This window comes from Ranitomeya imitator, chromosome 1 (assembly GCF_032444005.1).
Source record: "Ranitomeya imitator isolate aRanImi1 chromosome 1, aRanImi1.pri, whole genome shotgun sequence".
Lineage (NCBI taxonomy): Eukaryota > Metazoa > Chordata > Amphibia > Anura > Dendrobatidae > Ranitomeya > Ranitomeya imitator.
Window position 1 is genome coordinate 946,225,796 of NC_091282.1, and position 16,584 is coordinate 946,242,379.

The following is a 16,584-nucleotide window of genomic DNA, read 5'->3' on the forward strand; positions in this document are numbered from 1 at the left end:
ATAACAACAAACTTACCCATTTTTGGCCTGATGATAGGATCTTTATAATAATAATAAAAATACCATAAAACTAAGTCATGCATTGAACAGGCAGGTGCTTAACTTTGTTGTAAAGCAGGCGAGTGTGTAATATTTGTGCCAGTAGCATTGAAAATAATATTTTTCCCTTGTTGATTGTTTTAACAGGTTTCCCAATTTAGGGATTCTTCATGTAACAAAGAAAAAAGTGATTGAGATACTTGAGACGCGCATGGTGGATGCTTTTAGGAAGGGCTATAATGCTGGACTTTTAGTGCACTCTGAATTAAATTATCCGTATTCAGCGGACAGGCCATTGACAGGTCAGTCACATATAACACAGAAAGGTTCGGCCTCCTGATGGAGTTTACATTGCAAATGTGCTAATTTTATATTGCATCAGTGGTTGGCATAGAACTGTAAAAAGAGTAATTTACCCTTATTTATCTTTCTATGAAGTCTATAATATTGGGTTAGTATGAGCTTGCAAGTGTCACACTATTTGTTTCACTGAAGTGAACAAATCAGAGTTGAATGCTTAACATCCATCTGCAAGTGGTCTGTAAGATGGGGAATGACCACCAAAACCTAATTCTCCAGTATATCTTCAGAGTCTGTATGTTCAGCCTTTATTTCCGGTTTGAATAAATTAGAACCCAATGCACTACAACACAAATACCCTTATGACTTAGGAACGATTTAGACAAACCAACCACTGCCATTAGACCACCACCAGTCAACTATACCCAATATATAGTGGCGGTAGTTTGATTGCCAGGTAGTCAGGCCAACTATTGTTCTTTGTGCACAGAATGATCATTATTATGATTGTCGTGTGCACATATAATATTATCATCAGCAGCACATATCCTGTTTACAGAAAACATTGTGCTACTGAAAACAATGATTTTAATGCCAGCAAGCCAGCATTCTAATGAATACTTTCTAATGAATTATCAGCTTGTCTAAATTAGCCTTTAAGGGATTGTCCATGTTTTGGACAAACGTCTACGGTAACTTTATGTGACTGCAAACTGCTGAATCATGACCACATGCAGTACTCACGCTGTCATAATTCCGGAATATTCCCCATGCTACTTGACAGTTACGTGACCCCATGAATGTGATTTGCAGACTTGCGGACAAATACCAACTAGACTTGGCTGACTTCTCTCCATTCAAGTCTAGTAGGTACGTGACCGCAAGCCTGCAAATCACATACATATAGACACATGACTGCCTGCTTGCGCTAGCAAGGAATTGTGACAGCGTGTGCACGGCAGAGTGACATTTCACTTTTGTCCTAAATCCGGGCAACCCTCAAGGATTTATTTAGTAAGTGTACATGTGTGTCACCCAATAACACATATACCTTTATTGAATAAACTTACCTTATCTTTAGTGCTGTTTCCCTTCTTTGTGTGAACTGGATTTGCTGTTATTGCTTACATACGTTCTGTGCTTTGTACGTAGAACGGGAAAGAGAGCTAATTCGACAAGCAGCATATCAACAGTCCAGAGACATCGATCTTAGCGTGGTACGACTGATGTTCACTGCTTTCTTGCCAGATAGCAATGGAGGTTTCACTAGGCGACTTGAACCTGTCATGTCGGTTCCCATATTTGACAGTAGTAAGTAATTTTCTTATGTATATCATTATTTTGTTGTCATTATTTTATTGGTATCCACATGTACAGCACCCTGGAATTAAAAATAAACAATAATATTGTACATCCTTAATGTTTATTAATGGACTTCAGTCCATGTACTTATAGCAGGTTATTAGCTTGTGTCAAAATTTTGTAACATTACTTTTTATTTATATCTGGTTAAAGAGGTTGTATCAAGTTAATCTCTGAGGGTCCCATAGCTCCAGCGATCCCAAGAGTGGGGCCCTTCAATGCACAGTTTACATGGAGTGGTAGTCAAACATGTGCACCACTACTCCATTCATTGTCTGTGGAAATGAACTGTCAGAGATAGTTGAGCTGTGTACTCCACTATCTCCAGCAGTCCCATAAATGAAGGTGAGCATGTTTGACCAGTGCTCCATTCCAAACAGGGAATGTCAGATCCCAGATCTTTAATGGTAACAGTGAAAACAGCACTCCAAATCCTGACTTTTGATGTATCAGTCAGGGTGAAGGCAAAATGGTGGATAATGCCAGAGATGAACACACATGTGCTGTGTACTACAACGCTGTGCAATATACTACGTGGCTTTGTGCTGTATACTACGTCACTGGGCAATATACTATGTCATTGGGCAATATACTACGTGGCTGGGCAATATACTACGTGGCTGGGCAATATACTACGTGGCTGGGCAATATACCACGTGACTGGGCAATATACTACGTTGCTGGGCAATATACTACGTGGCTGGGCAATATACTACGTGGACTGTGCAATATACTACGTGGACATGCAATAACAGATTGATTGTTAGCAGTGGTATCACTGATCTTATTCTGAGCAGTCTAGCATTTCACAGAAGGTGTAGTGTGACAATGAGAAGTGTTAGTGCCCTGAACTTTGTCCTGCCCCACTATTCCCCCTATGGTTTGGTTGGTTGAAGGTTTCCTTCTTTCCAATTCGGGCTTTCTACGATTCACTGAATGGGTTAAAGGTAGATTCTTTCTTTTTTTCCTATATCTTGTCTGCATTGCTTTAAATGTATTAACAAATGTCCTCTTCTTGTGTTTGACAGAAGCCCCTAATGCATCTAATTTAAAAATTGTTCGGATGGACCGGACCTCTGGCTGTGTAACAGGAGGTGAAGAGATTTATCTTCTCTGTGATAAAGTTCAGAAAGGTAAGCACATGCCCCACGCTAACCTCCAGGAATGTCTTTAGATAGCAGAGGGAAGATATGTGTTCTCGGATTGATTTATTGGATGCAGGAGCAATAAGAGAGTTGCTGAGAGGTCTATGAGACTAAGTGCATGCAGAACAGAGAACATGATTGTTTGAACTTTACATACCGTATATACTTGAGTATAAGCCGACCCGAGTATAAGCCTAATTTTGCCACAAAAAACTGGGAAAACTTATTGACTCGAGTATAAGCCTGTGGTGGGAAATGCAGCAGCTACTGGTAAATTTCCAAAATAAAAATAGATACCTATAAAAGTAAAATTAATTGAGACCTCAGTAGGTTAAGTGTTTTTGAATATCCATATTGAATCAGGAGCCCCATATACAGGTCCTTCTCAAAAAATTAGCATATAGTGTTAAATTTCATTATTTACCATAATGTAATGATTACAATTAAACTTTCATATATTATAGATTCATTATCCACCAACTGAAATTTGTCAGGTCTTTTATTGTTTTAATACTGATGATTTTGGCATACAACTCCTGATAACCCAAAAAACCTGTCTCAATAAATTAGCATATCAAGAAAAGGTTCTCTAAACGACCTATTACCCTAATCTTCTGAATCAACTAATTAACTCTAAACACATGCAAAAGATACCTGAGGCTTTTATAAACTTCCTGCCTGGTTCATTACTCAAAACCCCCATCATGGGTAAGACTAGCGACCTGACAGATGTCAAGAAGGCCATCATTGACACCCTCAAGCAAGAGGGTAAGACCCAGAAAGAAATTTCTCAACAAATAGGCTGTTCCCAGAGTGCTGTATCAAGGCACCTCAATGGTAAGTCTGTTGGAAGGAAACAATGTGGCAGAAAACGCTGTACAACGAGAAGAGGAGACCGGACCCTGAGGAAGATTGTGGAGAAGGACCGATTCCAGACCTTGGGGAACCTGAGGAAGCAGTGGACTGAGTCTGGTGTGGAAACATCCAGAGCCACCGTGCACAGGCGTGTGCAGGAAATGGGCTACAGGTGCCGCATTCCCCAGGTAAAGCCACTTTTGAACCATAAACAGCGGCAGAGGCGCCTGACCTGGGCTACAGAGAAGCAGCACTGGACTGTTGCTAAGTGGTCCCAAGTACTTTTTTCTGATGAAAGCAAATTTTGCATGTCATTCGGAAATCAAGGTGCCAGAGTCTGGAGGAAGACTGGGGAGAAGGAAATGCCAAAATGCCTGAAGTCCAGTGTCAAGTACCCACAGTCAGTGATGGTGTGGGGTGCCATGTCAGCTGCTGGTGTTGGTCCACTGTGTTTCATCAAGGGCAGGGTCAATGCAGCTAGCTATCAGGAGATTTTGGAGCACTTCATGCTTCCATCGGCTGAAATGCTTTATGGAGATGAAGATTTCATTTTTCAGCACGACCTGGCACCTGCTCACAGTGCCAAAACCACTGGTAAATGGTTTACTGACCATGGTATTACTGTGCTCAATTGGCCTGCCAACTCTCCTGACCTGAACCCCATAGAGAATCTGTGGGATATTGTGAAGAGAAAGTTGAGAGACGCAAGACCCAACACTCTGGATGAGCTTAAGGCCGCTATTGAAGCATCCTGGGCCTCCATAACATCTCAGCAGTGTCACAGGCTGATTGCCTCCATGCCACGCCGCATTGAAGCAGTCATTTCTGCCAAAGGATTCCCGACCAAGTATTGAGTGCATAACTGAACATTATTATTTGATGGTTTTTTTGTTTGTTATTAAAAAACACTTTTATTTGATTGGATGGGTGAAATATGCTAATTTATTGAGACAGGTTTTTTGGGTTATCAGGAGTTGTATGCCAAAATCATCAGTATTAAAACAATAAAAGACCTGACAAATTTCAGTTGGTGGATAATGAATCTATAATATATGAAAGTTTAATTGTAATCATTACATTATGGTAAATAATGAAATTTAACACTATATGCTAATTTTTTGAGAAGGACCTGTAATGCTCCATAAAGTTCATGATGGGCCCCATAAGATGCTCCATATTAAAATATGCCTCACATAATGCTGCATAAATGGTTAATGATGGCCCCATAAGATGCTCCATAGAATATTATGCCCCATATGCTGCTCTATAAAGGTTGATAGCCCCATAAGATGCTCCATAGAATATTATGCCCCATATAATGCTGCATAAAGGTTGATGGCCCCATAAGATGCTCCATAGAATAATAAGCCCCGTATGCTGCTGCTGCTGAGCAGGCGGGAACACCGGCACGCTATGGGGGCCAGGTGCGGGAGTCGCCACTGGCTCAGGACATCGGCACTTGCGATATTCACCTGTCCCCGTTCCACTTACGTGCGCCGATATGTCTTCCGGGTCTCTGCAGTAACTGTTCAGGCAGAGGGCGCACACTAACCACGTCATCGCACCCTCTGACCTGAATGTCACAGCCAGAGTACGTGAATGACAGAGCCCAGGGGTGGAACAGGGACAGGTGAATATCGCATGGCCTCCCCCGTCATACTCACCTCATCCTGGCGCGCTCCCTGCTTCTCCGATGGTCTCTGGCACCGGCAGCTTGTTCCTGTGTTCAGTGGTCACATGGTACCGCTCCTTAAAGTAATGAATATGCGCGCTACGCCTGTGGGAGTGGAGTCGCGTCCATATTCATTACTTTAATGAGCAGTACCATGTGACCGCTGAATACAGGAAGAGCTGCGGGCGCCAGAGACCATCGGAGAAGCAGAAACCGCTGCGGGAGCAGGTGAGTATGATGTTACAGCCGCCGCTCCCCCTCCCCCGCCGACCTCCTGAGACAACGACTTGAGTATAAGCCGAGAGGGGCACTTTTAGCCTAAAAAATGGGCTGAAAATCTCAGCTTATACTCGAGTATATACAGTAAATATTATTCCTGTAATTTGTTCAAATTATCTGCTGCAGATGATATTCAAATACGTTTCTATGAAGAAGATGAAAATGGACACATCTGGGAAGGATTTGGTGATTTTTCACCCACAGATGTTCACAGACAGGTAAGCATTGAACTGTGCATAGGTACAAAATTTGTATGGTTGAAAAAAGGAGTAATCAATAAAGTAGCTTTTATGGTTGTCTTCTCAACACAATAAACAGTTAATATAATGACGTATTATGTGTCATATACAGCACAAGTTGAACTGAACCCTTAAAGAGTATTGATGTTGCATTTTAATATTTCTTTTAGTTTGCCATCGTATTTAAAACTCCAAAGTACAAAGATGTCAATATTTTGAGGCCTGCCTCTGTATTTGTACAGCTTCGGAGAAAATCCGATTATGAAACTAGTGAACCCAAACCGTTTCTTTACTATCCAGAAATAAAAGGTAAGAAACAGAAATAATAATTGCATATAATATCAAACCTTATTTCAGAGTGATTGACATTAGTCTCTCTTGATACCTTTGCATCTGCATGTCTTACCCGGGTGTAGTCAGTAAAGATATTGATCAATTAGCATGCATTAGATACACATATGAGGGAATGTTTTAGTGATTTTTTGTGTTCTTACCTTCTCTTACTGAATTTTCCATCTTCCACCATTGATTTAATGAACTTGTTCTATAGATAAAGAAGAAATTCAACGAAAGCGCCTAAAACTCATGCCAAACTTCTCTGATGGCTTTGGTGGAAGCGGGACAGGACCTGGAGGTGGAGGCAGCGGCATTTATGGAAGTGGAGCTGGAGGTTCGGGCACAGGAGGAGGTACAATAATCTTAAGTCTTTCCTCCAGTTAGTAAAGAAAAGCAAGAGTCTGGGACATTGCATCAAAGTGGTCTGTGCTTAAAGGGTTATTCACATCTTCCTAGATGGATAATGTCAGATTTGCTTCTAAATACAATACAATACATAAATACAAGGATTAGGAGGTATCGGTATCCTCTGGTCACCTTAAAAACACTGCTTACAATTCAGTAGAATAAAGTTTGTAAGCACTGCGCATGTTCTATCATCTTGTAGCTATGGTCAGTCTCCAAAGTACCAAGTTATAAACAAAAGAAAAGTGTTTATCTCACAAACAGCTGAAATTTTTGTCTTATTCAAGTGAATGGCTACATCAGGGGAATGGCTAAATACTGTTTTACTAATTAACTGGTATAAACAACTGTGTACAAAGTTGGGAATATCTGCGCAAACCCTGACAACTTCTATGATTTCTGCAAACTACTAGCAATGCAAGCAAATAGAGACATAGATTATACATTGTAGTGAGTTGGTTGTAAAACAAGTCTCATGACCTATATCTGAGGTCACCCACCTCCTCTACCAATCCGATCTTCAGAAATCCTAAAGCTATATGGTAGTCCTAGGCACAACTTTTAAAGGAATTTTTCACTACTTGGACAACCCTTTCTCATTCCCTTATATTTGGCTGTTAAAATAAAAAAAGCTTGTACTCACCTCCGGTGGCAGCACCGTGCCAGCACTCACATGAGGTTGTTAGGTCACGTGATCCCTGCGCCCAATCAGCGCTGGTGTCACTGTCCCCGCCTCCAGACGCATAAGTAATGAACAGGAAGTGAGCTGCCAGCCGCAGCTCCCGCTACCTGTTAATTATATAGGTCTGAAGGTGGGGACAGTGACACCAGCGCTGATTGGGCGCAGGAATCACGTGACCTAACAACCTCACTGAGCCCCGGGAGAGCGAGTGCTGACACCGCTGGAATTTCACCTGCACGAGAGGTGAGTTTAAGTGTTTTTATTTTTTCGGGGCGAAACAAATTGAGAAGGGGTTATCCTAGTAGTGGACATCCCTCTAAGGTTTAACCATTTTAAAATGTCTTTGTACAAATTCCCAGTATAGTTTCACTTTAAATTGATTTATTGTTGATAACTGGTTTTCATCTTTGAGTCCTATAGTAGCCGTTTATAATTTCCCTTTGATTTCTAGCCCCCTGATAATTTACAGCTAGAAATGATCCTGCATATTGTCTCAGTTCTCTTACTATATTGTAATTGGAGATGGAGACCTTTTATACCTGCTTAGACCCAAGGCTGGAGAGATCCCAGATCTGTGCGCTGTATGTATATTATATACTAGTTGGTGGCCCGATTCTAACGCATCGGGTATTCTAGAATGTGCATGTCCACGTAGTATATTGCACAGCCCACGTAGTATATTGCCCAGCCACGTAGTATATTGCCCAGCCATGTAGTATATTACACAGTCACGTAGTATATTGCCCAGCCACGTAGTATATTGCACAGCCCACGTAGTATATTGCCCAGCCACGTAGTATATTGCACAGCCCACGTAGCATATTGCCCAGCCACGTAGTATATTGCCCAGCCATGTAGTATATTACACAGTCACGTAGTATATTGCCCAGCCACGCAGTATATTGCCCAGTCACGTAGTATATTGCCCAGCCACGTAGTATATTGCACAGCCATGTAGTATATTGCCCAGCCACGTAGTATATTGCCCAACCACGTAGTATATTGCCCAACCACGTAGTATATTGCCCAGTGACATAGTATATTGCCCAGCCATGTAGTATATTGCCCAGTTACATAGTATATTGCCTAGTGACGTAGAATATTGCACAGCCACGTAGTATATTGCCCAGCCATGTAGTATATTGCCCAGTTACGTAGTATATTGCCTAGTGGCGTAGTATACAGCACAGAGCCACGTAGTATATTGCCCAGCCACGTAGTATATTGCCTAGTGACGTAGTATATTGCCCAGCAACGTAGTATATTACCCAGTGACGTAGTATATTGCCCAGTGACGTAGTATATTGCCCAGCCACGTAGTATATTGCACAGCGACGTAGTATACAGCACAGAGCCACGTAGTATATTGCCCAGCCACGTAGTATATTGCCCGGTTACGTAGTATATTGCCCAGTGACGTAGTATACAGCACAGAGCCACGTAGTATATTGCCCAGTCACGTAGTATATTGCCTAGTGACGTAGAATATTGCCCAGCCACGTAGTATATTACCCAGTGACGTAGTATACAGCACAGAGCCACGTAGTATATTGCACAGCGACGTAGTATACAGCACAGAGCCACGTAGCATATTGCCCAGCCATGTAGTATATTGCCCAGTTACTTAGTATATTGCCCAGTGACGTAGTATACAGCACAGAGCCACGTAGTATATTGCACGGCGACGTAGTATACAGCACAGAGCCACGTGGTATATTGCCCGGCCACGTAGTATATTGGCCAGTCACGTAGTATATTGCCCAGTGACGTAGTATACAGCACAGAGCCACGTAGTATATTGCACAGTGAAATAGTATACAGCACAAAGCCATGTAGTATATTGGCCGGTCATGTAGTATATTGCCCAGCTACGTAGTATATTGCCCAGCCAGGTTTGTCACAGGTTAAAAAATAAGAAATAAACATATACTCACCTTTCTGAGGGCCCCTTGTAGTCCACGGCAGCTTCTGGTCCCAGGGTTGGTATGAGCGCAGGACCTGTGATGAAGTCACGGTCACATGACCGTGACGTCATGGCAGGTCTTTCTAGCACAGGCGCACATACCATCTTTGCCACCGGAACCTGCAACAGAAGATGGCGGCCGGCGCGAGCGACTACGGAGGGTGAGTATAGCAGATTTTTTTTTTAATTATTATTTTTAACAGTACATTTTTTACTATTGATGCCGCATAGGCAGCGTCAATAGTAAAAAGTTGGGCACACAGGGTTAATAGCGGCGGTAACGGAGTGCGTTACCCGCGGCATAATGCGGTCCGTTACCGCCGGCATTAACCCTGTGTTAGCGGTGACCGGAGGGGAGTATGTGGGCGACAGGCACTGACTGCGGGGAGTAAGGAGCGGCCATTTTCTTCTGGACTGTGCCCATCGCTGGTTGGTCGCGGCAGCCATGACAGGCAGCTGCCGAGACCAATCAGCGAATGAATAACCATAACAGAAGGACAGACAGACAGACGGAAGTGACCCTTAGACAATTATATAGTAGATAGTTTATTATGCCTCATGGTTTGGTGTACTATTATCTCAGAAATGCAGTGCAACAACTGAATCATACTTTGGGAAATGGATGCCTTACTGTCCGACTTACCTACTTCAGTCTTGTGGGTGCAGCCGCCGTGTGTACCTCATAACCGAAGAATTCACATTAGGGCCAAGCTCACACGCGCAGTATTCGGTCAGTATTTTACATCAGTATTTAGAAGCTAAAACCAGGAGTGGGTGATAAATACAGAAGTGGTGCACATGTTTCTATTACACTTTTCCTCTGATTATTCCACTCCTGGTTTTGCATTACAAATACTGAGGTAAAATACTGACCAAATACTGATAGTGTGAATGTGGCCTAAAAGCAAATGCTCACTGATGACTTGTACTTTCCTACATGTGGAAAGATGATTTCTTTCTGCCCTTACTCCTCTTAAAGATCCTAACAAGAAAAGCATGGCTAATACCATATATTAATGCAAACGTGAACAACTTTATTAAGAAATCTATAAAAAAAAAATCTTAAAAATGCAATACAAGGACTCCATACAAAGTGAGTAACCAGGAAGAAAGGAAAAAAAGGCAGGGCAGCTGGAGACCCCAGGGGATGTATAATGCAGATAGTAGAAATAGATGGATGAAATATATAGAAAGGAAAGGTGCAGTAATAGTAAGGGAATGACCCCAGTGACAGGCAAAAATGTCAATATTAAAAAGGTACAAGTATGGTACTGTCAGTAAAGGCATAGAGAAAGATAAGAATGCTGACACTGGAAATACATAAACTAATGACTGGAGACATTCAGAACATAGGGCTACGCCAAGGGATAATATAGGCAATGCATACAACACGGTGCCAACCAAGGTGAAAGGGACTGCTGGTGCCCGGCCAACCTGACACACAGCGTGCTTCATCAGGGGTCACTCTTACTGTTTAACTAGACTTTTCTTACCCCAAGACCTATATTCACCTTTGGCAAAGTCAGAGAATAATGCTAGGACTAAATCTGAGCCTTTATAGTTATAAAGACCAAGTTCAGAGCTCCTTCCAAAATAGAGGGAGTATTAAAATATTGACATTTAGTAAGTACAACTCCTCGATGAGACATTACAGAAGTGAAGAAAGTGATCTGCTACAGACCGAGGAGAATGGAGCAATAGATCCAATACTAATCAGTGAAGCTATAAAGCCACGTGCCCCTTCATTTTCTTTCATGTTCCCACTTGTTCAATATTTTATGTTGAATATGCAATTTGTGTAGGATGAATTGTATGAAAAGTATTTCCTCATGGGAATGCTTAGATAATCCTAAGCTTGCACAACAATGTGATTGACTTTACTCTGAGAACATCCTAATTCTGCGCCGGCCTGCTTGGCAATACAGGCTGGAAGCTAATAATGTACATATTTATAAAGAAAGCCAAGATGTCTGTGTGTATAATTGACTGCCATTATTAGCATCCTTATTATTTAAAGGGGATTACAACAACATACCATAGACATTTTTATCCAAAACTAGTGCCACCCTCAACCACTGGTTGTGTGTGGTATTACAGCTCAGCCACGTTTTGTTTAGTAGAGCTCGGCTTTAGTGCCAGACACAATCCGTGGACAGGCTTTCCACTGTTCATTAAAGTAGGCATCTAGTTGCACAACCCCTTTTAATATTTTGTGCTGGTAAGGCTGGGAATCCTGCTTCTTCGTCTAAGGACCAGAAAAATCGAATTAAGTTCTTTAATAGATCTCTCACGTGAGGAAAAACAAAAGGTCAGAATGGAAATTATTGGCTTCAATTGGCTCCTTCGGGAATCCATCATGGTTCCCATAATTTTATCTACATAATAAGTACTATGATTTTCCTTATTCAAGAATAGTTCGTGTCAATATTTAATTACGGTAGCTTGCAAATTTCGGCACATTTTCTATTTTTTTTGCATACGGTGCGGTATGTCAGACTCTGACAAACTACAATCCCTTTCAACACGGCTACGCACCTTTTATCAGACAAGAAGGTCTCTAAAGCTTATAAAAAATGTGTGCAAATCACAAAAGACAGTTTATTAGACATTGTCACATTTAGCTAGATAAATATGCTTCACTGTCCTTCATTACAATGTTCTGAATTGTCTGGGGGAAAGTTCTGAGAAAGTTATTCTGAGAAAATGACTGGCAGTCTCCCTTAGGTAACACACCACACTTTTGATGTGTTTAAGGTTTTTCTGAGATAAGACAAAAATCAAACTAATGTCTAATCCAATACAAGAAATGTTCTGAACACGGCATTTTGTTACTTGCAGGTTACAGCTACCCCTCATTCAACTATACGAATAGCTACGGAGGACTGAATTTTCATGGGGGCACAATGAACCGCAATACAGGTAATTTACAGTCTCGGTTTTCCAGCCCTTACAGCTTTAAGACTTTACTCATGTTTAACGTATTGTTATAAGAGACATGTCCTGTTTAATGATAGGGAATAAATAGCTCAAAGGGAATCTCTCACCAGGTTTTTGCTACTTATTCTTAGAGCAATTATGGAAACAGGAACACATGGGCTACTTGCACAGTGAACAAGTCTGTATGATCATGTTCACACACCACCAAGAAACCTGAAGACACAAAAGAGAATAGTAAAACCAAAAACACTCAGTTTGAAAAAATGTTGCAGTAATCCGCAAGTGCTAGTAAAAGATGTAAAAAACAGGGTATTTGGTTGATACGTTTTTTGCAAAAAATGTATACTAAGCTGCTCTACCAATCTTCACGGTATACCCTTATCAGAGCAGTCCTAACTAATGTATGCAATCCCTATCTGATGTATTTAAAAACCTGATCATCTGTATATAACCTGTGTGAACAGGGTTCAGAGAGGAAAAATCCATGTGTGCATACAGGGTAGAACAGCTTTTGTGCAGATAGCCCAAGAGGAGTGGTGGAACTCCCCAGTCTTGTAGACACAAGAGAACAATTATGGAAACAGGAACACATGGGCTACTTGCACAGTGAACAAGTCTGTATGATCATGTTCACACACCACCAAGAAACCTGAAGACACAAAAGAGAATAGTAAAACCAAAAACACTCAGTTTGAAAAAATGTTGCAGTAATCCGCAAGTGCTAGTAAAAGATGTAAAAAACAGGGTATTTGGTTGATACGTTTTTTGCAAAAAATGTATACTAAGCTGCTCTACCAATCTTCACGGTATACCCTTATCAGAGCAGTCCTAACTAATGTATGCAATCCCTATCTGATGTATTTAAAAACCTGATCATCTGTATATAACCTGTGTGAACAGGGTTCAGAGAGGAAAAATCCATGTGTGCATACAGGGTAGAACAGCTTTTGTGCAGATAGCCCAAGAGGAGTGGTGGAACTCCCCAGTCTTGTAGACACAAGAGAACAATTATGGAAACAGGAACACATGGGCTACTTGCACAGTGAACAAGTCTGTATGATCATGTTCACACACCACCAAGAAACCTGAAGACACAAAAGAGAATAGTAAAACCAAAAACACTCAGTTTGAAAAAATGTTGCAGTAATCCGCAAGTGCTAGTAAAAGATGTAAAAAACAGGGTATTTGGTTGATACGTTTTTTGCAAAAAATGTATACTAAGCTGCTCTACCAATCTTCACGGTATACCCTTATCAGAGCAGTCCTAACTAATGTATGCAATCCCTATCTGATGTATTTAAAAACCTGATCATCTGTATATAACCTGTGTGAACAGGGTTCAGAGAGGAAAAATCCATGTGTGCATACAGGGTAGAACAGCTTTTGTGCAGATAGCCCAAGAGGAGTGGTGGAACTCCCCAGTCTTGTAGACACAAGAGAACAATTATGGAAACAGGAACACATGGGCTACTTGCACAGTGAACAAGTCTGTATGATCATGTTCACACACCACCAAGAAACCTGAAGACACAAAAGAGAATAGTAAAACCAAAAACACTCAGTTTGAAAAAATGTTGCAGTAATCCGCAAGTGCTAGTAAAAGATGTAAAAAACAGGGTATTTGGTTGATACGTTTTTTGCAAAAAATGTATACTAAGCTGCTCTACCAATCTTCACGGTATACCCTTATCAGAGCAGTCCTAACTAATGTATGCAATCCCTATCTGATGTATTTAAAAACCTGATCATCTGTATATAACCTGTGTGAACAGGGTTCAGAGAGGAAAAATCCATGTGTGCATACAGGGTAGAACAGCTTTTGTGCAGATAGCCCAAGAGGAGTGGTGGAACTCCCCAGTCTTGTAGACACAAGAGAACAATTATGGAAACAGGAACACATGGGCTACTTGCACAGTGAACAAGTCTGTATGATCATGTTCACACACCACCAAGAAACCTGAAGACACAAAAGAGAATAGTAAAACCAAAAACACTCAGTTTGAAAAAATGTTGCAGTAATCCGCAAGTGCTAGTAAAAGATGTAAAAAACAGGGTATTTGGTTGATACGTTTTTTTGCAAAAAATGTATACTAAGCTGCTCTACCAATCTTCACGGTATACCCTTATCAGAGCAGTCCTAACTAATGTATGCAATCCCTATCTGATGTATTTAAAAACCTGATCATCTGTATATAACCTGTGTGAACAGGGTTCAGAGAGGAAAAATCCATGTGTGCATACAGGGTAGAACAGCTTTTGTGCAGATAGCCCAAGAGGAGTGGTGGAACTCCCCAGTCTTGTAGACACAAGAGAACAATTATGGAAACAGGAACACATGGGCTACTTGCACAGTGAACAAGTCTGTATGATCATGTTCACACACCACCAAGAAACCTGAAGACACAAAAGAGAATAGTAAAACCAAAAACACTCAGTTTGAAAAAATGTTGCAGTAATCCGCAAGTGCTAGTAAAAGATGTAAAAAACAGGGTATTTGGTTGATACGTTTTTTGCAAAAAATGTATACTAAGCTGCTCTACCAATCTTCACGGTATACCCTTATCAGAGCAGTCCTAACTAATGTATGCAATCCCTATCTGATGTATTTAAAAACCTGATCATCTGTATATAACCTGTGTGAACAGGGTTCAGAGAGGAAAAATCCATGTGTGCATACAGGGTAGAACAGCTTTTGTGCAGATAGCCCAAGAGGAGTGGTGGAACTCCCCAGTCTTGTAGACACAAGAGAACAATTATGGAAACAGGAACACATGGGCTACTTGCACAGTGAACAAGTCTGTATGATCATGTTCACACACCACCAAGAAACCTGAAGACACAAAAGAGAATAGTAAAACCAAAAACACTCAGTTTGAAAAAATGTTGCAGTAATCCGCAAGTGCTAGTAAAAGATGTAAAAAACAGGGTATTTGGTTGATACGTTTTTTGCAAAAAATGTATACTAAGCTGCTCTACCAATCTTCACGGTATACCCTTATCAGAGCAGTCCTAACTAATGTATGCAATCCCTATCTGATGTATTTAAAAACCTGATCATCTGTATATAACCTGTGTGAACAGGGTTCAGAGAGGAAAAATCCATGTGTGCATACAGGGTAGAACAGCTTTTGTGCAGATAGCCCAAGAGGAGTGGTGGAACTCCCCAGTCTTGTAGACACAAGAGAACAATTATGGAAACAGGAACACATGGGCTACTTGCACAGTGAACAAGTCTGTATGATCATGTTCACACACCACCAAGAAACCTGAAGACACAAAAGAGAATAGTAAAACCAAAAACACTCAGTTTGAAAAAATGTTGCAGTAATCCGCAAGTGCTAGTAAAAGATGTAAAAAACAGGGTATTTGGTTGATACGTTTTTTGCAAAAAATGTATACTAAGCTGCTCTACCAATCTTCACGGTATACCCTTATCAGAGCAGTCCTAACTAATGTATGCAATCCCTATCTGATGTATTTAAAAACCTGATCATCTGTATATAACCTGTGTGAACAGGGTTCAGAGAGGAAAAATCCATGTGTGCATACAGGGTAGAACAGCTTTTGTGCAGATAGCCCAAGAGGAGTGGTGGAACTCCCCAGTCTTGTAGACACAAGAGAACAATTATGGAAACAGGAACACATGGGCTACTTGCACATTCTTAGAGCAGTATGAACTAGAGACAGAGACCTTGATTCCAGCAATGTATCACTGGGCTGCTTGATCACTGTTTTATCAACAGGAGAAACTTCTGCCGTACAGTAATTCATATTCATGAGTGCTGTATGATTCTGCCACCAACACTGATAGACAGCTTTCTGCCTATGCACAGTGTACACAGAAAGCTGCCAGTCAGTGGTGGTGTGGGTTGTACAAGGTTCAGCACACAGAGAACTGGCAGAGCTGTAGCAAATAAAATATATGCTGAAAACAATGCACTTCAAGACGACTCGCTGTTCATATGTCCTTTCAGGTAACCATTTCAGGCTTCCTAAGACATGAAGTGGCTAAAAGAACCTACAACTCCCAGTATGCCCTTAACAATGGTAAGGAGATGCTTGAAGTTGCTGTTACCAGCCATCATCAGACTGCGGACCATATAGGAATCACAGTACTGCTTGGTCCTAGGCAGGAGCTTTATTAAACATTTAAAAGGTAACTTAACTTTTGGATGACCTCTTACATGTGTTAGGTCAGTTAATTCCCAGCTCACTGTGGCGAAGAGGTATCATGGGGTGGTTCCTGAGACCCCCGCCGATTGCTCAAAAGACCACTTAGAAATGCAGCGTGCAGGAGACAGGACTATGACTTTCTACTCCCTGGATCCACTCTGCGCTGTGTGCATGCTCTCCTGTCTCCTGAGCTGCGG

At 41.3% G+C, this 16,584-nt stretch overlaps 1 protein-coding gene across 2 annotated transcripts in view; it reads left to right on the forward strand.

Annotated features, from left to right (window-relative positions):
* Window positions 1-16,584, forward strand: part of NFKB1 (nuclear factor kappa B subunit 1) — a 161,223-nt gene that overhangs the window by 101,741 nt on the left and 42,898 nt on the right. For both annotated transcript variants that reach the window (XR_011316755.1, XM_069743654.1), the window contains exons 7-13: window positions 187-341; window positions 1,492-1,650; window positions 2,730-2,834; window positions 5,779-5,870; window positions 6,062-6,200; window positions 6,442-6,579; window positions 12,116-12,196. Coding sequence is in view for 1 of the 2 variants with exons in the window: in XM_069743654.1 (XP_069599755.1) it covers window positions 187-341; window positions 1,492-1,650; window positions 2,730-2,834; window positions 5,779-5,870; window positions 6,062-6,200; window positions 6,442-6,579; window positions 12,116-12,196 (869 nt within the window). In the remaining variant the exon portion in view is untranslated. The remainder of the gene's footprint in view (window positions 1-186; window positions 342-1,491; window positions 1,651-2,729; window positions 2,835-5,778; window positions 5,871-6,061; window positions 6,201-6,441; window positions 6,580-12,115; window positions 12,197-16,584) is intronic.